The sequence below is a fragment of the Zonotrichia leucophrys genome, chromosome 10, assembly GCF_028769735.1.
Source record: "Zonotrichia leucophrys gambelii isolate GWCS_2022_RI chromosome 10, RI_Zleu_2.0, whole genome shotgun sequence".
NCBI lineage: Eukaryota > Metazoa > Chordata > Aves > Passeriformes > Passerellidae > Zonotrichia > Zonotrichia leucophrys.
In genome coordinates, this window is record NC_088180.1 from 10,506,961 (window position 1) to 10,531,073 (window position 24,113).

At 39.7% G+C, this 24,113-nt stretch overlaps 1 protein-coding gene across 2 annotated transcripts; it reads left to right on the forward strand.

The window, feature by feature from the left end:
• Positions 1-933: 933 nt before the first annotated feature.
• GATM (glycine amidinotransferase) lies at positions 934-24,111 on the forward strand. 2 transcript variants are annotated; one of them, XM_064722407.1, is made up of 9 exons: positions 934-995; positions 11,898-12,113; positions 16,269-16,464; positions 17,610-17,800; positions 19,063-19,200; positions 19,489-19,653; positions 21,335-21,398; positions 21,494-21,610; positions 23,068-24,111. In XM_064722407.1, the coding sequence occupies exons 3-9, from the start codon at positions 16,368-16,370 to the stop codon at positions 23,178-23,180; spliced, it is 885 nt and encodes a 294-aa protein (XP_064578477.1). In that variant the 5' UTR covers positions 934-995; positions 11,898-12,113; positions 16,269-16,367; the 3' UTR covers positions 23,181-24,111. The 2 variants fall into 2 exon arrangements, with proteins under 2 accessions (XP_064578477.1, XP_064578476.1); XM_064722406.1 differs by lacking the exon at positions 934-995 and adding an exon at positions 11,401-11,538.
• The last annotated feature ends 2 nt before the right edge of the window (positions 24,112-24,113 follow it).

Sequence of the window (24,113 nt, forward strand, 5' to 3'; positions counted from 1 at the left end):
ATTCACACTTTATTTCTGCTAAAAATCAATAACCATGTTTCATATCACTTTTAATAGTGCTATTAAATCTTTCTGTTTACACAATAAAGCAATAAACACACAGTGAGGATGGCAGTCCCTTTGTGCCTAGTCTTAGATGTTTAAATTTATATTCAGCAATAGGAAGTACTGCCCTGTAATTTATAAACATATCTAATGTGCTAGTGAGTAACAGAACTGTGATAGAATTTTAGAAAATTATGGAAAGTCTTTTCCCCCACTTCCTGTGCTTTCCTCCAACTGTTTCTTTTATTATGTAATTTAATATTATTTTATTAGATACTAAGAATCTTTCAAAATATATATTGGCTTTTTAACTTGGAATACTTCCTTGAAAGGATAAGACTTTTCTGTCAGCAAAGACTAGAATGTGTATTTATGCAGAATAAGTATGTTGTCTCTATGGCTTTCAGGAAATACAGGGCAGAGGGCAATGCAGTAGATGGTAGAAGTCAAAGATGAACATGGAATGCTAGAATTGCAAAACACTGTTTCAAGGAGTGATTCAAGAAAGAAATCTGAAGCATTGAGCAAAGATAAATAATGTGCATAAATTGCAAGCAGACTGTGGGCCTGGTTCTCTGTCCCAGCTTATGGTTATCATAAGGTGCTACAGAGACTGATTGTTCCCTCTTTCCTTACTAAATTCTAACTGCAGTTCTACTGCTGTGACATTCATTTTATGCAAAAATATTTTTGAAATGAAGGAGGAACTGATATAATTGCAGTGATCCAAACCATCCATGAAGCACTTATGAGTAATTACCCCATACAAACAATAGCTTAAGTGCATCACTCTTTAAACACTCACATTAGCACTTTTACCTGGGATCACCTGGCTTGGGTTAGGATATTTTGGTTACAAAACCCTCAAAACTCACACTACCCAAACCACAGGTGCATAGGTTTCTGGAGAACTTCTTCTTTTTGGTGAGCAGCTGAAGTGCTTACATAAGGTAAGTGTTTTCTCTATCCAGTGTAACAGAATGTCAGCTAATGGCTTGCCATTGCTCCCCTATGCAAGGGAATGATTAATTCAAGCCAAAAGGTCCTTTGTTTTCCTTGAAAAAAAGTTCATTTTTGCAGTGAGAGACTACAGACCTCATTAGGAGAGGTTTTTGTTGGTCTTCCCCCTTTCCTTTATGGTTAGATTTTCAGCAAAATGTAACAAATGTTCCCTGTTATTTAGTTAGCAAACAACAAGAAAAGTTGTTTAATGATGCCTGAGGCACACTGTGTAGCCTATGCAAATATCTAATGACCTGGCACCCTAGAGGTAAATAACCCCCAATAAACTTTCACTGAGATAAATAACCCTTCAATAAACTTTGAAATCCATATTTTATCATAGAGATAAGTTACTTTAATGACATAAAAAACTGTATTATTGAGTTCAGCATAGTTATTTCCTAATTACTCAGACAATCTTGAAGCAAACTGCAGGAATTTCGCCCTTCTGACTGGACCTAGGGACCAGGGCTTAGTCCTTCTTGGTTCTAAACAGCCATTACTGTGAATAAGGATGGCTTTTCCTTTCTTACTTTTTAAAAAATAATTATTTTTCATTTTATATTTTGCCATGTGCCACTAAGGGGACAAATTCCTTCTCTCTTGTTCAGCCTTCTACTGCCTTCTTATGTAAAATCTGATACCTTCCAGCACAAGGTGAGCAGATTCAGGTCATTGATCTGCCAGGAAACTTTTCCACTGCAGATTTTTTTTCCCCTGCGGGGTAAATTCCCTTTGCTGTTGGTGAGCTGTGGCCAGCTCTGGTGCAGCCCCAGCCCTGGGTGTGTAAGCAGGGTGGGTGGGAGCAGATCCCTGCACTTCAGAGCTGCTCAGAGCTCCCTGCAGCTGGAACCTGAGCCCGGGGATTGGGGTGGCCCAGCCAGGGCTGCCTCCCCTGCTCCCACACTGCTCCCAGGAGCCAGCCTGAGAAAATCAACTGCTTTATGTCTAGGATCAATTTGGACTATCGCTAGACGTTAGCATTTGGATAAATTAGAGGGGTTTTGCACTTCTCCTGTATCAGAGTCCTGGTGCCACAGGAATTTTTTAGAAGTTGCTGCACAGCTGTAAACACTACAGAACATTTTTGAAGCTTCATATGTGATGGCAACTGCCTGGGAAAAATAGGAGAAATTAGTAGGCCCTGTTAGCTAGGGTCACAGACAGTATTTCCAAAGCATTGCTGAACTTCCATAACTAATTCCAGGTTCCTGCTCAGAGTGTGTAGCAGTTTAGTGCTATGGTCCTTCAATGGGCTTTCTGAAGAAGTTTTTGTGTGTAACCTTTATTTCTTCAGTTACATCTCTGACTTTCTAACATGGGATGTGCCATTAGTACTGTGATTTCAGTAGGGAGTTGTAATCACCAGCGTGGAGAGCTGAAACCCTCAGGTTTATTGATTGTGAACGTGACATTTTGAAGGACCATTATGTGCCATTATTCAGGGCTAATTTGTTTTAACACTTGTAAATCTTCACACACAAATACTTGGTTTTGCACAAGATGTGCAATATTTTTCTAAGCTACTCCTTGACATAAACATTTTCCACTGTTCTCCAGCTACATGTTTCTCACAAAGGTTTTCAGCTCAAGGCTTTGCAGGTTTTGCCAAAAGGCAAAGACACCTTGCTGTGATCCACGAGATGCCACCAGAGGGCAACAAGTAACTGGAAGTTTGTGTTAAATTTGGATTCAGGCTCAATATACAGTTAATTAAGAGAAAGGTACTTAGAAAGAGAATATGGGAAAGCCCAGCACTCCTCATGCTGGCTGACATGGGATGCTCCAGGCTGCAGCATTTTCTGTGCAGACAGCCTCTTCTCTCTGTTTTGTTATGGTGTAACAGGAGCCTTCACTGCTCCAATCAGGATGCACCATTCCAGCCAGCTCAAGGGACAATAATCACAGCACAAAGCAACACTTACCTAATTGCTGATGAATGGCAGAGAGATGGGACTCAGACTGGTGGCTTCAGTGAACCTGTGTAACAGGTCAGCTGGGTTTGTTCTTTCTTTGTTTGTTTCACCTGACCATTCCCATGGAAAATCCCAGCTGGGTATTTTTCAGGAGTGCTAAATTGAAGCCTTCAAGCTTCATTTTTCAGTTTCAAATGTCCTTCTGTCACCTTTTAAATTAATAGCTACTACAGTTTCTACTAAAGGTTTATTTGCAGATTTGCCACAGTTTTTCTCTAAGGTTTCAATCAGATGAGACAGGCTGACCTGATCTAATTAATTGGTGCTGCCAAAAGGGGTCATTTTGTTTCCCTGTCCTCCTTATGTGACCCTCTAGTTCCACTGCCTCCCTCGCTCCAGCTCTGATGCCCTTCTGACAGTTTTGTGATGGATTCAGCTCACCAAGGCAGCAAAACCCTGTATTTTTAGGGTGAGTTGAATCACTGAGTAGAACTGGCTTATTGAGGAATCATACTAGTACCAATACTAGGATGAATACAAAGGAAGGAATAAGGAAACAATAAGCTTAATCTCCCTTTCCTACATACCTACATCTCAAATTCTTCTTCTGTTCCCTTCCCACTTGGGAAGGAGTGTAAAGTATCTCTTGACCAAAATAATTTTTGTAAATGTAAGAAGCAGGTTTGCAGTCTGTGCAGAGATAAATCGATGAATCTACTCACAGCAGAGTTCAAGCCATTCCATTTTCCCCCTTGGTGCCTGGCAGAGGTTCAGGAGATGAAGGTCAGTACATACATGCTCTGGCGCTACTGAAACTGTGCTTACATCAGCAGTTTATTGGTATTTTTCCATATCTTTCCCCACTTCTGAGAATGATGCTCACAAATCTGTAATGCATCAGGATTTCTAGCAGGTCAGCCAGGGGAGTTGACTTGCTGGTCCAGTTGCAGCTGATTTGACATCACTGGAATACTTTGCAATCACCAACCTCAAAAAAAGTCTCCTTCTAAAGGAGTGAGCCACTCCTGTGAGTAGAATTTCCAAGGAAGCCTTGTCTAGTGGATTACCCAGATCCCTCCTAAAATGTAGAAATTTAGATGTTACAGGGTGCCTTTACTGTGCTGCACTCTGTTACAAGCTCTTTTATGTTCCTCTGTGTTAATGACATAAAATGGTGTAACATGGCTGGGAATAAACATGTCATGACTCATTAGATAAAGTCATATAGACAGTCCAGATTTGTGTGTTAAAAGTGGAGACAGACAGGTAATCTGCTACACTCCACAGAGATGAGAGGTGTGTAACTAGGGTAATGGCAATGCTATTACTGAGTATGCATTTACTGACTATGGATCTCAGCTACTCCATATCATCACCTGTCATTTAGCCCACTGCTCAGAGGATGGAATCTTTGATATTGTGGTGATTTCCAGGCTACTGAAGCTAAAATTCTTCAACTATTTTAGATTGAGTGGAGAGCTTTGGTTTTGCTCTCTGCTCTTTTATGACTGGCTAAAGAAATTCTAGGTGAAGCTGAGTCACAGTGAGACTCATCTTTCTGTTGCAGAGGTAGAAGCAACTGCTATGAAATTCTAGGAACAAAACTTTACTATTCTGCAGAGACATGTGAGAGATTCCTGGTGCTGGATGGTAACTAAATTCTTGGCACTGAGCCCATCCTCATCTTTCTTGGATAGACATTGTTTGGATTCATCAGAACAGATGTGCTCTCCAGGATTGGAGGAGGGAGCTGTCAAAGCTCAGGAATTATCTCCTCTCCTCGTAGAGAACCTACTAAAGGAGCCTTTCTCAATTCTCTTTCATGAAATTCAAAAAATGCTTCCATCCCATGAGCAGATTTTGAATTCTGTTGGTTCCTCACAGACACACAGTGAAGCTCATTCCAGAGCTACAGCAGCAGAGTTAGCTCAGAGCTCAGTCAGCTGGGTTAGTACAGGCACCCCAGTCACAGCAAGCTCTTTGCTCTCTTGGCTGCTGAGAAATTACCTGTCAAGAACTGGAGTGACCATGGGGACATGAAAGGGTAAGCATTAAGCAGAAATCTTAGCTGAGAATTTTAAAGTATTAATTTCCACCAAATTTTGATTTTGCCATTTTTTCTTCATTTATGATGGAAGAGTAATTGACATCCATGTGTCCAAATCCAGTGGGTTTTTTAACCACTCACTTAAGCTTGACTCAGATTCAGCATAAAACTCTCCATGAATTTATTAAATCCTCTGAAGGAGGCACTCAAATCAAATATATACGTATAATTTGTTGCTATCTACCATCAAGGCAAGATTATACTCAGCAAACTTTTCAAAGGCAGTACAGTATGAGCAATGTTCCCAGCTGCTGCCAACAGCAGCATCAAATGACAGGGTGTGCTTATCAAAGAGCAGTGATTTCCTAGAAAGAGGGGTGGAGGAAGAGGCTTTGCTCTCACAGCCTCATTGCCTGGGCAGCAGCAAAGTGAATAGACAAGCTCTGCCATCAGGTTTAGTGCAGGGTTCTTCAGCCTCCTTCACATGAACAAACCCCTTCAAATTATGAGAACAGTAGCTTGCTTACAGCTGCCACTCACACAATGGTTAAAGAAGCCAGAATTTGTATAATATGATATGGCAGCAATTCTAACTAGTGTGAGTGAGCAGAAAACTGAATGCTGTTGTTTTTTCAGGGGCACAGCAAAGCTATATGAACAATTTCTATAAATATTCTTTAAGAAAGATGTGAAGCAGTTTTCAAATTTTAAATGCTTACGTACAACAGGCTGCACTGCACTACCATAAATTTGAGATTAAAGAAATTTCATATGTCCTGGAGCCATGAAGTTCACTTGGCAACCCTGAGAGAAAGTATTGTCACAGTACTGACCCTAGAAAATGCTGGCAGATCGTGTTACTGTATGCATGGAACTGCTGGGCTGAAGGAAATCTATCCCACCAAGTGATGTGCCTCTTGCTGCATGAACCTCCAGCATTTTTCAGTAGTCAGCACTGCAGTGCCTCTGGAAATGACAGAGTGTAAAATGTCAGGGATTATGAACACCACATTCTTTGCCTTCATAGAACTTCATTCAGCTCTGTCACCTTTCTATAATAGAAACGTGGCATCTAAAATTAAAACAGGTATTTACATGTATGCTGAAACTCATCTTTATATGCACATACAGTGCAGCTAATCAGAATGTAGATTTCTGCAAACTCAGGGAGGAAAAGAAATTAATTATTAAGTCAGTCATTTCTTTGATGTAACATAGTTTATGATTGGCCAGAAGGACAGTGGAAACTCTTATCTTCCTGAAATCAGGTGGATTCAGTCAACAAGGACAATTTTATTTGCTCAAAGTCCCAAAGTGGTTTTTTACTACTTTTAAGCCAAAAATTGAGTCTAACAATTATCTCACCATGGCTCTGTCATTGTGTTTTCTATTTCATTGCAACTTTTATCTCCTCATTGGCCGATGTCCTGCCCCTCATGTTTATATATTTCTACTACCTGTGCTGTCTCCTTGGCTCAGTTACTGAGCCTTACTTTGAGTGGGGTTTGGTGAACTGATATATTATTTTGAATTATATATGTTGAAATGTGTTATATATGTTTTTGAGTGCATTTTGCAGTTAATTTCTAAAGAAATTTTAATAGGTATGAAGAACAATGTTTGCTTATATAAAATAGAAAAATGCACTAAGAATTGCCTCACACCAACAGACTTACAAAAATTTGATCTATTGCTACCTAAGTTTTCTGTAGAAAGCATCTACAGAAGTCATCTACTTTCACCAAAGGAGGTTTGATTTCTCAAAGACAAGGAAGGTTTTGGCCTTGCTTCCAAGAACAGGAGATTACATGGCCATGGGTTGTGTATGTGCATTTATATGTGTCTGTTCTCTCCTTCCCTCCCTGCAACTTGAACCTGCTGGCTGCTTTCAGGCACGTTTGGGAAAGGGTCATAGGTCTCAATGGTATTAGGTTTCCATGAATTTCATGATAATAACTAGCTGGATAGGAATAAAGAGATTCTTTAAATCCCCTAGCAAAAAGGGGCAAGATACCAGTGCATCCATATAATGGAGATTTCTTTTAAACTCTCATCTGTGATTTCAGTGAATGTGAACACAGGAAATAAAAGTTGATGTTTCTGATTTAGCATTTACCATATGAGTTGTATGAAAATATAGGAGGTCAGTTTCATCTTAGCTCTTGTGCTCACAGGGGTGTTTCATTCTGTACTCAAAGCTGCATTGTAGCAGATGGTGTCCAGTCTGATGGACAATTTCACATTAGCATGTCACACAGGAAGGATGTCCTGACAAGGAAGAACAGAAAATCTTCCAAGTATCCAGAACTCGCATTTGGGAAAAACTACAGGACCCTTCAATAACTACATAAGATAAATAGGCAGAAGCTATGTAGAGTTTATTACAACTTTTAAAAATTAAATAGGGTTTGGTGAAGCTGGAATTAGGGAGAAGGAATTTCCTGCCATTTAATATATATGTAACTTGTTTAGTTGGATACATTTAATTTTATCTTTTGAGTGTAAAGAATGATAAAGCAAGATTTGTATTATTAAATTAGAATAGAAATATTTTTTAAAGTACTTGACAATAGTATGCTGCTTTAACTCTATAACAAGTCACAAGTTAAAGATATTTCAAATTAGTGAAAATGTTTTAATTGTGTATAATAATATTTTACTGATTTAGAGCTCAGAGTTAACTACAAAATTATAAGCTTAAAGGAGGGGCGAAAGTAATTTTAATGTTTTGAGGTGCATTTATTCTTTCCATTTGGAACAGTTCAGACTTTTGAACTTCAGGAAGTTTGAAACTTGCTTTCTAAGAAGCATACTGGACTCTTCTGTGTTGTTTCTGATAGCTGACAGATAAGATTTGCTGGGCCAAATTCTCTTCCTGGGGGTGATAGTCTGTTGGAATTTAGCAAGCAATATCCTTGACAAGGCAGTAGAAGGAAGGAACTGAAGTCTCTTACGTTTGTATTTTTGAGCAGATTAAGTTTCTGTAAGTAACACAAAAACTGTTGAGTAGATGTAAATGTTGAGTCAGCTAACACTAGATTTCCCAATTTTTTAAAAATCAGTAATATAGCAGAAGTCCTGGTAAGAAAGGGTAAGCTGCTCCTTAGCCTTTAATATCATATCTCCCAAGTCACACAAGTTGCTGTACCACACTACAAATCAAAACAACAATTTAGGACCTCAGTTACTGGGTAGATGGAAATTCATATCTAAGCAGTAATAAAATCCATTGAGACTTCTGTTTCTCTAATAGAGATGTGTTAGAGACAAGATAGGTGAGGGTAAGACAAGACATTGTCCTAAAAAATCGATGAGTTTATACTTTGAACTGCAGTAACTCTGGTTTCGTTGCCAAGGGTGACTTCTCTCTGCTGTGTCTCCTGCTGCTTTTTCTAGTTCTGTAGTTTTAAACTTGAATTTTACTACTCTGTACCTCATTCTGTCATGCTGTTGGCCCAGAATGTTTCTCTTCAGTAGCTGGAACTATACTGTTTTGAGGTGATTTTACATAAACCATTCAAGGCACCTTGTGTCATTTAAAAATGATGGGTAGACTATTAAAAAGCATGCATAGAGCCCCTTAAAAAAACGCCATTACTTGCTAATTAATATTCATAGGCCAAATCTCAGCAATAGAAATGTGAAACTCTTTCTTCTGTTTCAAGTTAAAATTCTATACAAAGGTGAAGTTTGCAGAGGAAGGAAGTATCTTTACTAGATCAGCACATAATTTAAAAATAATTGGCAAGCTTTTGGTTAGTGAGGTGAGCTTTCAAGGTGTTACAATAATTCTAGCAATTTTGTGTAATAAAACTAACCATGTGATCTTTATAAAAAGATTTTTGATACGAAAAGCTCCCTGTCTGCTCAGACAACCACATGTTCAGATAAATATCTTGTATTTGAATGAATGAACTTGGCTTTCTCTAAATTTGAATAATCATTGCTGGTGTTTTGCTCCTTGATTTATGTCTCTATTTAAATATACACTGCTAGATCAAGTCCTTGTTGTAGAAGTAGAGGAATAAAGAGCTGCCTACCATACAAAAAGGAAGAGGACTCTGGTTTTGATGCCAGAGGGAACTGTAAGGAATGACACTCACACTCCACAAATGCAAACTGATGATGCCTGTATTTGATGTTAAGGAATAAAAAGATGCAAGCAAAGAAACAGTAAGTAACTGCTTAAGGAGACAAATGAGTGTTTTATTCCAGTGATCCAGAAGATGGTCAAGTGAGGACAGAAGTTAGTGACAGCTCTAGAGTGCACTGAGGATGGTTAGGGCAGTCTGGGGGTCAGAAAGGCTGGGAGGGAAATGCTATTTACCACAAGTCAAGGCTTCATGGTCAGACTGCAAATTTGCCAGTTAGCAAAAGGAAAAAAATCATCTGCTTTGGTTTTACTTAGGTGAACATTGGCTTGAATCCATGAGGAGCTAGCCCTAAAAAGGGAAGAGAGACGTATGAGATAGGGGAAAGAATGTTTCCACTAAAAATAATTCTGAGCAGAACAAAGGCAACCCAGAAAAAAAAAAAAAAGAAAAAAATGTTAGAGCATGCAGCAAAAACTTGTTGCAGTGATGGTGAGGGCTCTAAAAAGCATCAGACCCATGTAGTAAGTGGGGAAAGAAGTGCTGTGCAGAGTCAGAAAAACTATGTAAACTGAGTTGATAAAGAATGACTCAAAGGTCCAAAACTATCTGATAAGTTGAAAAGGACAGAAAAGGAAGCAAGACCTTTGGATTTAGCCACAAGCCAATCATTAATTTTTTTTAGGTCAATGTGAGTAGAGTGACCTTAGCAAAATCAACTGAATCAAAAAGCAAGAATTTGAGCAGAACTAGCATAAACTTCATGGGGTTTTTTGTATTGGTTTTAAAATTTATTTTAAATTAGATGACAAAAAATGGTAATTAGGAATTTAAAAATATAAAGAAAATTTCTTTTTGAAACTTGAAAAAATAATCCCGCTGTACTTTTTGGTACAAGAATAGTGTTTGATGTAATTATGTTACAAATGAGTCCTAACAAGCTGAGTGAGTTATGAGAAAATTCTGCAGTTGCATGAAACAGGGTAATGCATACTTGGTATTATGCCAATTAAAATAATTATCTTTTCTCTGAGAACTGTGTAAGTTCGTGGAGAACTCGTACTGTGTTATTTGTCCTGGGAAGGTGTAGTGTTTACCTGTGCCAAAAAGACAAACTGCTGAATGAATAATTACCTAGCAGAATAAAACACAGTTGCTTCTGTATCTAAGGCATGTTAAGACTGTGCCTGATTTGATGTGTTCTAAGACCATAGCTTATGTTTTAATGTATGTAACCAGTAGTGATATTTACCTTTTCCTGCTATGGAAATGTGTGCTGACTTCACCAGCACTACCTGCAATTGTGCATGTAGAAATAATGTTAAATGTTGTGTCTGTTCAAGCCCCAGTGTAGGAGCCCTGGAGAGCAGAGCATAGGCGGGAGGAGTGTTGAGCAAGGCACTGCATGGACGATAAAGGCAGAACTAAAAATCATGTTGGAAGAAAGATACGGATTTTTTACAACTTCATACAGAATAATTTGGATAAGAATGATTTTTGGCATGTCTGCTTTTTACATGGCAAAGTGAAATTATTAAAAGTGAACTTATGTGCAAAGCAGAGCAAATGTAGAACAGGTTAAGTGGGGTATACAAAATATGAGTAGAGCTGGTTGCAAACATATTTCTTGTTGTAGACTGTTTCTGTTGAGATAGAGGTATTTTTGAAGATAAGTCTGTTGATTTTGCCATGGAGAGCTTTTGCAGGGAAACCTATGTACTGGTCTGCTAGGAGCTAAGCAGTTTAGGTTTTAATTTTAGGATGGCTTTTCATCATACCACAATATGGATTTTGAGAAGCCAGAATTTGAAATTGTTTGGGATATTCTTCAAACACCTCTTCAGCAATTAAAGAATTTGAATATTTTTAGGTGAATCACAAACTCTTCAGGCTGTAGTCTAAAGATTTGAGTTCTTAACGTATGAAACATTGGAATTTTTGGTAATATGTGTGCTTGATGACTAGAAGTAACCATACGATGCACTTCGGTACACGTTTTAGAGAAACATTTTGAAACGTGACTTTCTCCAAACCAGGCTGCTGCTGAAGAACTCTGCGTGGAAAAGAAATCCAGGAGTGTTGGGAGAGGCCGTCGGTCAGCTCCGGGTGGGGAGCGGGGGAGCCGAGCCGGGAGCGGAGCAGCCGGGCCGGGGAGAGCCGAGCCGGGCAGAGCTGGGGAAGCCGTGCCGGGGGAGCCGTGCCGGGAGCGGGGGAGCCCAGCCGGGAGCGGGGCAGCAGATCCGGCCCCGCCCGGCTCTGCGGGCGCTGCCCCCGCTCGGGGCGGGCCGTGCCGTGCCGGGCCGGGCCGTGTCGGGCGCACATAAAGCGGGGCCGGGCGGTGCCGTGCCGTCGTGTCGGGCCAGCGGCGATGCTGCGAGTGCGGTGCCTGCGCGGGGGCAGCCGGGGCGCCGAGGCAGCGCATTACATCGGCTCCAGGGTCGGTGCCGCGCGGAGCCGGGGCCGGGGATGCTCCGGGGCGGGTCCCGCTGGTGCCTTCGCGGGCGCTCCGGGACGGGACGGGAGGCTGAGGCTCACCCAGCATCCTCCCGCCCCAGTCTGCCGTGTTCTCATCTCCTTACCCTTCTCAGCTGAGTGTATCTTAAAGGGCAGAATTTCCTTTAAGCATCTGCTAGGCTGTGAATAAATTAGAATGGCTGTAACCAGCCGTGTTTCTGTTAATACTCCAAATAACATACATTGCTGTGGGATTATAGTGTTAAGGCATTTGTGGGCTGAGGCAGAGCTTTTTGTCTTTTGTAAGGGAAGCATAATTCTCGTTCTTTTTTTTATTTTAAGCTTCGAGGAGCCTTTACAGGATGGGTGCAGCGAACTTTCCAGAGCACCCAGGCAGCTGCGGCCTCGCAGAACACCTGCGCTGCCGATGACAAGGCTGCCAGCCCTGTGCCCAAGGACTGCCCTGTTTGCTCCTACAATGAATGGGACCCGCTGGAAGAGGTCATCGTGGGAAGGGCTGAAAATGCTTGTGTCCCACCTTTTTCTGTGGAGGTTAAGGTAAACAATAAGAACTAACCTTAAATAGAAAATGTAGAATTTATATCTAAAATTTACTTAAGCTTTACAATGCATAAGGTGTGGTGCTTACTCTTGGGAATTCTGCTTTCAAGGTAGCTGTTTACATCTGTGAAACTTTACAGCATAGCCGTGTTGGTGAGGGATGTGCTTTTTTCTTTGGACTTTCAACTGAATTACCTGTTTTAACAGAAGTCACTAGCAGAGACAACCTCTAATATATGTAATATAGCCCTGACGTTATCAAAGTACACACACAAACTTCTGAGACGGTTACACTGATGAAATTTTAATTTGGCTTGAAGTTAAGTAGGGTTACAATTGAAAAAAAAATGTTGTTTTGTACTCAATAGTCTGAGCAAGATTGAGTTCTGTAGCTGTAGACCAACAGGACTATTGTGTCAGACAGCTCTGAAGTAGTTTACTGAAACTCCTGTGTGCTACAGTAAATAATTTGTGGAAATACATAGTCCACCATTCTTTCAGGAATTTTCTGTGCCTAAAGCTGCATCAGCAACCTCAATAAATCCATGATTCTTTGTTCTCTGGAATCTTGTATTTAAAACGGTAATACTGAAATGATGGGCTTGCTCCAGATTTTTTTGTTCTTCACCTGGACTTTAAAGTTGCTGTGTGTGTGTTACCTGCATTTGTGGGCATGTTTTGGAATCTTTCATTATTACAGTACAGCACTACCTGCAGGGCAGCATGTATTCCATGGCTATCACAGCAAAATGAGCTGGCACATGGCTTCTACCCAAGTGAAAATTTAAAGGATAACCTGACAAAGTTGACTCAGTTAAAAAAAAAAAAATAAATATCTGACATTGAAAGAATGGCAAACAAAGATACTAAAAATAAGTTTAAGTGCTGCAAATGGTTGTTTAGGGAAAGTTTGGGATCTACTTGTGTAGAAGACTTCTCTTCCCTTAACTCTATATATATATATATATATTTTTTTTTTTTTTAGAATCTATGTTATGTTTTTCAGACTCTATAGATATCCTAGCAGCTTCAGAGAAGGAGATGAATGAGGGTTAGCATTTCTAATATGCAAGTGCATTTATGTAGTACTGACATAATGAATGTACAGAAAGAGTAAGGAAAAAATGTCTAACATTTTACATTGTCACATTAAATGAGGCAAAATTAAATTTCTAAGCAGTGGTCAGGGGCTTGCTTTAGCACAAAAAAAAATATTTCAAGCGTCTAACTTGCTGAAGTGCCACATGCTATACAGGTTTTACTGCTATTAAGCCATAACTGCTCACAATAGGTCAGAACTTCACTTTCTTTAACATGTGATATCAAAAGCTCAGTGAGGAATGTCAAAGGATAGGCTTACCTCTGCATTTCAAATACTTATGACTTAGAGTTAAAGCAAGGTTTAAATTTGCTTTATGTCAATTGCCAAGTCCACAACATGTAATGGGAACAGAGCCAATTTGAGATGTGGTTTCCTCTAATTTTCTCTGCTTTTGTCTTAAATATTGCTGAAGAAGCTGCAACAGTAACACTGGGAGGGTGTTGCTGGATAATCCAAGCAGTATTCCAGTCCTACCTTGACATTATTATTATTATTAATTAATAGATACATGATTGTATTGATCTCCATGTGGCCAAGAGGTGAGGTGTGTCCTGTTCCTGCCCCTGTGAGCAGCAAAACCAGAGCTGATGGTATCATGGGCTGTCAGCTGAGTGCATGAGGGGCACTGCTTAGGAAAAATGCAGTTTAAAACTGATGAATTCTAATTCATAAGGAAAATTCGAAGCTTTGGACCTGAGACACTTCAAAAAACGTATCTCAAATTATAGCAGTGTGGTAAATACTTGTATTGAGATTGTGTTTTAAGATTGCATGTGTGTTTATTTGCTAAATATTTAAATGCAGCAAGTATGGCTGCATTCAGCACTCTTTTCTGCTTTGAGACAAGGGTTTGGTATACTCAAGTGTTTTTGCTGTGATGTGGGAATGATGTGCTTGGCATAAGAAGGAGGAAGGAAGGAATTGAATAAGAAGCCCTGCATCTCTGATGAATATTAATGAGCTGACACTTTATTGTATATCCCTTTCAGAGCTTGAAACAGGCTATGTAGAGGTAAATACAATATTTGAAAACTTGAAAAATCTTAACATTAATTAGGAAGATGTCCTGTTTGAATCAGCACTGCAATGAAAAATCCCACAACTGAGATGTATTCTGAAGCAGTTGAATCAGCAGTTGAACTTTATAGCTTTGTATTCTGCAATGCTTTTCAGTACATTTTGTGAATAATAATGCATTCTGGGTGAGGAGTATTATTAACACAGATCCTTATATCTTGAATAAGAAGATGAGAGTGTATACATGTGTTTACTACTGAATAAGGCAATAAGAATTTTTATCTGAATTTAAGTTTTAATATCCTAAATTTATTAACTGTCTTTACTAGGTTAATGGTGTATCTTGATAATGTTAATTATTTTCCATGACAAATATTTAATAGGGATAGGGAACAATCATGCTGTTTCTTAAGGGCAATCTTTCCTAAAATCCTATTTCTGAAAAGAAACAGTTTGTTTTAAATGTTGTCTTTTCTGTGTCCTATCCATGGTCCTTTTTGAACATTCTGAACTGACTTGTATGTCTATGGCCAAAGGGGCCTGAAATGTCAACCCTGATTTGCTGTGAAATACATGTCCCAGCCATTTACCCTTTTCCCAGTTATTTGGAAGGCAGGGAAGATGAGCAGTGTTACAGTGCTAACCTTTTTTCTGTTCTAACTTTAAGATTACACCATCCATTAGTGCAACACAAATGTGGTTCCTCAGGTCTGAAAAAAGCAGAGAGGAGCTGCACCTCTTAGGGACTGATGATATTCACATACACCACGGCTGGCTCTGAAAATAACCAGCTTCAATCCACAGGAAGAATTTATCTCATTAGCAGAACATGTCTCCATAGGAATGCTGAGCACTTCATGTGATCTGCATGTGACTTCTGACCAGCTGGCAAGCTTGAGGTGCTCAAATTACCCAAGCCCTCACTCACAGAAAAAGAACAAATTCCCTCAGGAAGGATGGGAAGAAGCTTCAGTACCGGAGGAGCAGGATGGCCATGCTGAGGCTCTCTGAGTAAATGTTAAGGCTGAATTTTATTTCTTCTCCCTTACCTGTATAGCATGAGGCAAATCTCCAGAAACAGCAGAGGGAACAGCCTGGATTGTTAAAGGGGATCAGGGATGCCTTCAGATGGATGGCCTTGCCTGCTCAGGGGCAGTGCTAGCACAAAGGAACACCATCACTCTGGTTTTGGGGAGCATTGTGTTCTAGGAGGTGGGCAGGACTGCAGTGCCAGGAGACAGCCTCATATTTGAAGGGCAGGTTCTTCTGCATCCCCTTGCTTGTCCCTCCAGCTTGCTGTCATTCCAGAAGGGCTCCATGTGCACTTGCATCTCAGCTAACTCTGATACGACAGAGGAACATCAGACACATCAAACTGAAGCAGCATCATTTGTTTTGATTATATGTCTGACTTTACTTACCCATGAGAACTGGAACATTATTTGAATTTGTTTGTAATTTAAGAAGGCTATCACAGCATTTCAGCAGAGGATTTAGGTCTGTAAATGTTGAACATGCTTTAATCCAATCCTGGCAGGTGAATTTAGCATCTTTTGCTTTTTCTAGACTGCTGCTGCACGTGGAGTATGGCCCCTTCTGGCAAACAAAGCATATTACCTGCACTTGGGATGGCTTTAGAATTTCTGATGTCACCATTGTGACATTACTGAAGTGAGATTGTAAGAAGGTGACTACAGATGTGTGCATTTTGCAGATGAGCTCAAGTTTGTTTTAATTAAAAAACATGTCTGATAGCCTTATTAAATAGCAGAGTCTACAGTGTTTGCCATATTTGGTGTGTTTGCAAAAGTGTTCTGTAATAGGAACCAAATGGCCACTTGGCCACACTGGCCACTCAATACTTACTGAAGTGTAATGCAGTCAAAATATTGCAGGAACAGATAAAATGCACACTCCAATATATCAGGATCAAGAACAAGAAACTTTAAACTTAAGAATTGCATCTTATGCATCTATTTCACTGCAAGATAACTGGTGCTTATTCTTTGTCACTTCATGTCCTTTTGTTCTAGGCAAACACGTATGAAAAATATTGGGGATTTTACCAGAAATTTGGAGGCCAGGGTTTCCCCAAAGACCATTTAAAAAAAGCTATTGCTGAAATTGAAGAGATGTGCAATATTTTGAAGGGAGAAGGTGTTATTGTCAAGAGGCCTGATCCAATTGACTGGTCTGTGAAGTATAAAACACCTGATTTTGAGTCTACAGGTAAATGTTTTTCCATTATTGAAGGTCTTTTCTGTTTAACTCTTGTCTGAGATATTTTGGATGTCATCTAGTCTACCTTCCAGCCAGGAGCAGGATTATCACCAGCACTAAGGGAGGTCAGTGACTGTTTTCTGTAGCTGACTTGGAAGATCTCCAGGGATGGAGATTTGCCACCTGATTTGGTGACTGGTTTCAGTGCTGGGTGAATTTCCTGAGGTAAGACCTTTGCCTGACACCCAGCCTGAACTTCCCACACCAGCACCTCTTGCCAGGTTCCCTCTCTGTGTTGTCACTGCCGCTGCCAAGAAGTGTTAATGTGTCATGGCCCTCAAAGTAGCTGTAGAATGTTTCTGCTTTGTCCCCTCCATGAAAGCCCAGTGCTCAAAGCCCCTCTGACCCTCTTGATAGCTCTTGATGGATCCTGGAGTTGGATCCATCTTAAACTATGGAAAACAAAACAGTTGGAGGCAATGCTTTACCAGGAAGATCCTCACTAGTGACAGGGAAATGTGAATGTCCCTTTACCTACACACATTCCTCCACCTGTGGTTATCTGCAGTGAGAGCACACTGGCTCACCCAGCTTTGCATCAAGTCTAGTCCTCAGGATTCTTTAATGTAAAATATATTTTTAATTTTTTCTAGTGGAATTCAAATTCATTGAGGAACTGATAATGTTAAGGAAAAGTCTAATGGGACTGCTTTCTGCACTAGTGCTGTGTTCCATCAAATTCCTCCTCTATGCTATTTTAAAAAGGATAGTTTATAAAGAAATGCTGTTCACTTGGTAGATTTGCTGCCCATCATCACTTTTTAAAGTCATCTGGGTAATGCATAAGCCTTGGTCTAGTTAATTTTCATTAGCCAAATTATGAAGTGGAGGCTTGATGGTGGATGGCCTTCACCTAGCTGTGAATCTGTTATGAGTGGGGCTTTGTTGCAAAAGTTCCATGTATTTTGAATGAAAAATATTACTTTGAAAAATTACTGAAGATTTAAGGACCTGACATTATGTGCTGGCTTCCTTACATTGCTTAGAATTATTTTTGCCATTATTTTGGATAGAAATAATGGTAAACCTAAAGGGAAAAGTGCCTGAGCAGAAAGAGCTGAGAATTGTCTCATTAATGGCCACTTTCCTTTCAGGTATGTATGGTGCCATGCCAAGAGACATCCTGCTAGTGGTGGGAAATGAAATTATTGAAGCACCTATGGCCTGGCGTGCTCGGTTCTTTGAGTACAGGGCCTACAGACGACTAATCAAAGATTATTTCAACAGTGGTGCTAAGTGGACAACTGCCCCCAAACCCACCATGGCAGATGAGCTCTATGATCAGGTACTGGTCTAATTTTCCTTCAGAACTTCAGTTCCCATGATACAGAATTTTGTTGATAGTTTCAATGTGACATTTAGGATTCACAAAGCTGTGAGGAGGAATGGCACAAAACAACTCTGGAGACTTTTTTTCTACTGTATGCAAACATGCTGCAGCCTTTCCAGCTGAAACTCTGTGTGTGAAGTTAGAGAACAAGGATCAGGAAGTTGTGTCTATTAAATTCCTCTGCTTTGAATTGTTTTGGTTACTGGCTGTAACTGAGCATTACTAAAGAGGAAGGAATGCTAGAAAAACATCACAGAGATTACTTTCAAGAATAAAGAGAATTCCCTGAGAATGTCCATATGTCCTGGGTGCGTTGGGAAAGTGGAAAGTAATATATATTTTGTCACAGTAAAAAACCCAGCTCCTAATCTTTATTTTGCATGATGATTGGTATTTTGAAAGTTACATAAAATAAGTAATGAAGGATTTAAACTGTATTTACCTTCCAAATATTTTAGTGAATAGTTTTTAAAATGTTTTTCCTAATAATTTTGACTTGGACAATTTTGGTAGTTTGCTATAAGCCCCTAAATGCATCAGAACCTTGGTGACAGTATTTGCAACAAATGCAGTGAACTAGTTGTGAAATGATTGCAGCTTTCTAGGAACAGTGTCATCAATGATATAAAGGAGACTTTGTTTGACAAAATTACCTTAGAGTCACCTTCAGTATAAGAAAACTTCTAGAGCCTGTAATTATTTATATGGTATTTTCATTTGTGCTGGATTTTTACATCTCACTTGAATTGCCTTGTTTAATTTTAAGATTATTTGTAATAATAAAGATCAATCTTCTAGCTTAAAGTTCTTCTCCATTCCAAAATGTGGAAAAGTAAGGAGCCCAGATCTGTTTGGAAATAGCTTCCAGTCCAGTATTTCTGTCAGTGTGCAGTGGTTTGTTGGACTGGTATTAAACTCCACTGGTAATGAATACTTTTGATCTGGCTCTGAAGAGCAATTAATTTATTGATATAACTCTTGTCTCTTATCTCATGACCTATTCTTGAATGTGCTTAAAGCCTTTCACTTTTATGTCCACATTTAGATTTTCTTTTCTATTCTAACAAGAAGTAACCAAAACCACCTCCAAGGAACACACTAGCTATCAATATTAACACATTTTCCTAATTTCAAATTATTCCCCACTAGCAAATTATTTGAGAACTTTCTTTTAACATCTCCAACCAACAATAACTTGTTCTCTTCTCTACAACTAGAATTATCCAATCCACTCTGTTGAAGACAGGCACAAACTGGCTGCTCAGGGAAAATTTGTAACTACTGAATTTGAGCCATGCTTTGATGCTGCTGACTTCATTAGAGCTGGAAGAGATATCTTTGTACAAAGGAGCCAGGTAAACAAAGATTTCTTTCAACAGTTTTGGTATCTCTCTTAGAGACTGGTGCTTTGTCTTTTAAAATTCCTGAGCAGTGTTAAAGTAAGAGAGTTGGCAAAAGAAATTGCTCTTCATAGAATGTTTGATCTACAGGATAAGACCGCCTTCCAGGTAAGGGGTTAGCTGAAGGCACAAAATTCTCTATTGAATTTGCTTTAAATATTTAATGAATAAACCTTGGACAAAGTAAACTTGGATGCAGTTTATATTCTAGCCTATTAAAGCTTAATTTGTCCTGCTTTTCAGGTTACAAACTACATGGGTATTGAATGGATGAGGAGACACCTTGCACCAGACTACAGAGTGCATATAATATCCTTTAAGGATCCCAACCCTATGCACATTGATGCCACTTTCAATATCATCGGGCCTGGTCTTGTGCTTTCCAACCCAGACCGTCCCTGCCATCAGGTGAGTGTATAAGGGGGGAAAGTGTTTTGTGTCTAAAACCCACTCAGCTGGGTTCATTCCCTGTTGGGTAATTAATGTTCCACACATTCCACTGGGTGCTGCTCCCATGGTTGAAAATGATGGAAGTAATCTAATTTTTAATGATGTATCAAAGCAAGAACCTGGGATATACTACTTCTCTGAACACTTCCACTGCTTAAATATTTTAATTGTATCCTAAGAGAAACTGAAGGGCTTCTGCTGCTCAGATGACAAATCTCCCTTTTTATTCCTATTTTGGAAGCCTCTCCTTAGATGTTAATTGAACCAATGGCAGGAAGCTGATAGTTGCTCAGGCTTCCAGCTTTGAATACCTTCTGAAGGGTAGGGAAGAGGAGAGATGCATAAAACCTGCTACTACACTGAGAAAAATCTAATATTGCTGAGCAGCACAATGAGATCAGAAAACTTTCCAGAGAGAGAGCTCATCTCTGCTACAGTTGTGTCACTGCCTTGCAGTGCTTGAGGGGTTTTGGAGGTGCCTGTGGTTCAGAAGCTGTTCAAGCACAGGGATGGCTGAGCTGAGCTGAATCAGACACAGAGCTGGGTGCTGCCACTCTGGAGCATGTACAGAGCTCCTGAAAGCAGCATTGGCCTCTCAGCCAGTGCTTTCAATGCCAGCGGTCTGATTGAATTGCTGCCTCTTTCAGCATCCATTCTGAGAATATAATTTAAAAAACAATCTTATTTTTTCCTCCCATTTTCCCTTCCGCAGTTTTTCATAGTGTCACTTGCAACAGGATGTTCTTCTTGGTCTCCTTATATTAAACCCATGTTCTGGGCCTTTTTTCAGGAAAAATTGCTGTCTGTGTCCATAGAAAAGATAAATGCAGCTTGCTTTCACAGAAACTGGTTTGGCCGTTCTGGGTGACCGGGGAGCGATGGGGGTGTGTGAATGGCGCCGATGAAAGGGGTTTTTTCTTGAATGGTGCTGATGAAAAGGAGCTTTTCTCTAAAATCCTGGCAGGCCGGGCTGGTTATTGAGGGTTCGGGACTGGGGCTCCACCTCGTGGTAACGCTGGAGCACTCGCCAATACTCTGCCAACTATTCTGACAGTGAAGATGAAAAGTGTTCTCCTTGGCCAAATTATTCTTCTCTTAATTTTAACTTAATTGTGTAAATCTTAGAGACATAAATTATTCCTTGGGATGCCCTTACATTGTTCTCTTTGTTAAATGAACTGCATAATTATTTTTCTGATAAAGTGTGAAGGAAAGGTAATTTTGTGTTATTTTTGATGGGTTTGTTTTTAGAAACAGCAGTGTAACTCATATTAATGTTTTTTATAATCATATGGGAAGAAATAACACCAAAAAAAGGTTAAATATGTTTGAATATGACCAATGCTTTCACTTAACAAGATCCAAAATGTAAATGCTGCCTTTTGTCTTTAACATATCTAGCTTATATTAAACCAATAGAAATAAATGCTATTGGTATGCAAAATCTAAAAAGACTTTAAAAAATGCTTGTATGAAAGCTGGGTTTGTAGATGAAGCTTGAATGAGGGCCAGAATAGTGAACTGAGGGCAGGGGATGTCCTGCATATTGGAGTACTCTGGGAAAATCTGGCATAGGTTGGAGGAAATAATGTGATACTCTAAGAACCCTCTTGAGAATATATTTAAATTGCTCTTCCAGATTGAGCTCTTCAAGAAAGCTGGCTGGACTGTGATTCAACCCCCAGTGCCACTCATCCCAGATGGTACAGTCACCCTTCCTTTCCCAAGGATTCCAAGAGTACTCTTAAGGGTATTAATAAGGAGTAGCACTGGTACAAGGTTTATTCTCCTGTTTTAGATCACCCTCTGTGGATGTCTTCTAAGTGGCTCTCCATGAATGTCCTAATGCTGGATGAGAAACGTGTGATGGTGGATGCCAATGAGACATCAATTCAGAAGATGTTTGAAAAGCTGGGTACGTCCTAACACACTTCTACATACACTAACAAGAAAATTATTGTGCTACCAGCTGGGGTAAATGGAGGTTTCACTCAAAGCAGACAGCACTGGAAAAAGTACTTAAGCAGCTGGATTAGCAAGTAAGAATAATTCAATGATTTTTTTTCCTGAATACTCCAGTCATAGAAATATGGTCTTCTTTTTCCCCCTGCAGCTTGCAGCACATAAAGGTATGAGTAGCAACTAAAGTTATTGCTAGGATTTCTTTGAATGAGCTTTTTAAATGTAAACTGTCCAGTTTGAGGTCAACATCTGTCTTGCAGAGGTTGAGTGCACCTATCGCTGAGTGATATAGAACTGGGAATCCATCATCGCCTAAATTCTTTCAGATTTTTCTAGTTACAAACCCACTGTACTTTAAAATGTCAAATTAAAATCTCTTAACCCAAGTATTTCTGCTCATTTAAGGAGAATCTCAGTCCTGTGAGATGTAACTTCATAATAGCATGGAATTCCTTCAGATATGCAGTGACAGGAGAATTGTATTTGAATATAAAATATGGAAGTCTAATTATGCACAACTGCTCAGTCTTAGGTTGTTTTATTGTGTGAGCGAAGATTTGAGGATTTAAAAATACTTGAAAGTACTTAACGAATGAGGCTATTAATGCTAATCATGACTTATCTTTCACCCTCGAACTTCACAGTCTATGTAAGTTCTAAATATTCTGACAGTTCAAAGTTCTGACTGCTCTGGTAGTCAGAAAGTTTGAAGGACTGAGATGGGTCTACTGGGAGCAAAAGTATTGCTGACCTGGGAGGCAGATTCTACTGAGCTGCCCCTGAGCTCCTGAAAGTGCTGAGAAGCAAAAAAGGCAAACTCTGTAACCGAGAAATTTTCTGATCCTTCTTTTGGGACTTTGAATTAGCTGAGCCACAGCTGAAACATCCCTCAGAGCTGAAAAGAGCAGGTAGGAAGCTTAACCTGGGTAGTAAGAGCCTCTTTTCCCTTTCAGAGAAAAAGGGAGTCAGAGTTATCTACCTTGAATACTTCTTTTCTTGAGAGGCACTTGAAAGAGAACATTCAGTGTCTGAATCACAAGTGCTTACACATATTTATGAAAATGTGTCCTGATCATATATTGTAGCAGAATTTCAGCTAATTCTTCGCATACTGCAAAGCCTAAATTTATCTTTTTAGTACTGGCACATTATAACACATCAGACACTGGCTGCGCTCCAGCCCCTGTGTAATCCTGAGGGTATCACCAGGACAGACAAGTCAGCTGTGTTCCTAGCTTGTTCTCTGCCTAGAATCTGGGAAAACAAATTCCTAACAAACCAGTAGCAAATACCTTCCCCATTTACATCTTGCCACGTGATCTGACAGAGCATCACCTAACGTTCTGATCAGAGCTTGCCACGTGAAGCTGATAACCCAGTTTTAAAACGTGGCTTGCGTGTTTCCTGCAGGCATTTCTACAGTCAAAGTGAACATTCGCCACGCCAACTCTCTGGGAGGCGGCTTCCACTGCTGGACGTGCGACATCCGCCGCCGCGGCACCCTGCAGTCCTACCTTGACTAGGAGAGGGCCCGCAGCTAGCGAGGGTTCAGCTTCTAAAGTAGGCATAGGAAATGAGCAAATCACTGGCACTCTTGTTAAAATGGCTGCATGAGCTCTAGTGCTTGGTAAGTGGTGTCCTCATCATGGTCTGGGTGATGTTTTATTCTTAAATACCCTTCGCTTTCAGTAAGATGATTTGAAACGACTTCCATCAGCAATACAGGGTTTCTGGCTGCCTTTTTGAAAGACATCCTTCATCTGTGAAGCCTTTTCACATTGGCTTTGAATGTAAAATCTTGACAGGATAGCTAAAAGGTCTTGTTAGAATAGCTTGGCCACTAAAACTGGATATCTACCTCTGTCTAGTTACCTTATCAAATAGGCAGCTTGAAATGTGAAACTTGAGTAAACTTTTCTTATTCCTTTTAACCACTTCAACTTTCTAATATATTCACGTCTAATGAAGTTGAAATAGATGCAACTGTATAGATCTCTTAGGGAACCAAGTAATTTTATCATGTTTTTCATGTCTAGCCATACTGATATTTACAGAGAATCTTCAGTATGAGCTAACTTTAAAGACATGTTCACTTACTTGCCATGTTCTTCTACATTTTCTTCTGATGCATGTCATGCACCTGAGTATTTTTTATATTGCTTTTTGTATTGCTGAAATTGAGTTTTATTTAACTTTTAAGTTTACAAATGATAGGTAATAATCTGCTTGTACAGGTTTCACTCTGAGTTGTTTACATAACTTAAAAAGAGACACAAAAACCCCAACAATAACTCCCCCCCCAACCTTAAGCTTCTGACATTTTACAACCCAGACTTCCTTCAGCTGTAGCAGATACAGAAATATGTATCAAACATGCCTGATGCCATGGAGGAATTTCAGTTTTGATTCCTGAATATGTACTTTTTATGCTAATAAAGTTTTTTGCATTCTCAATG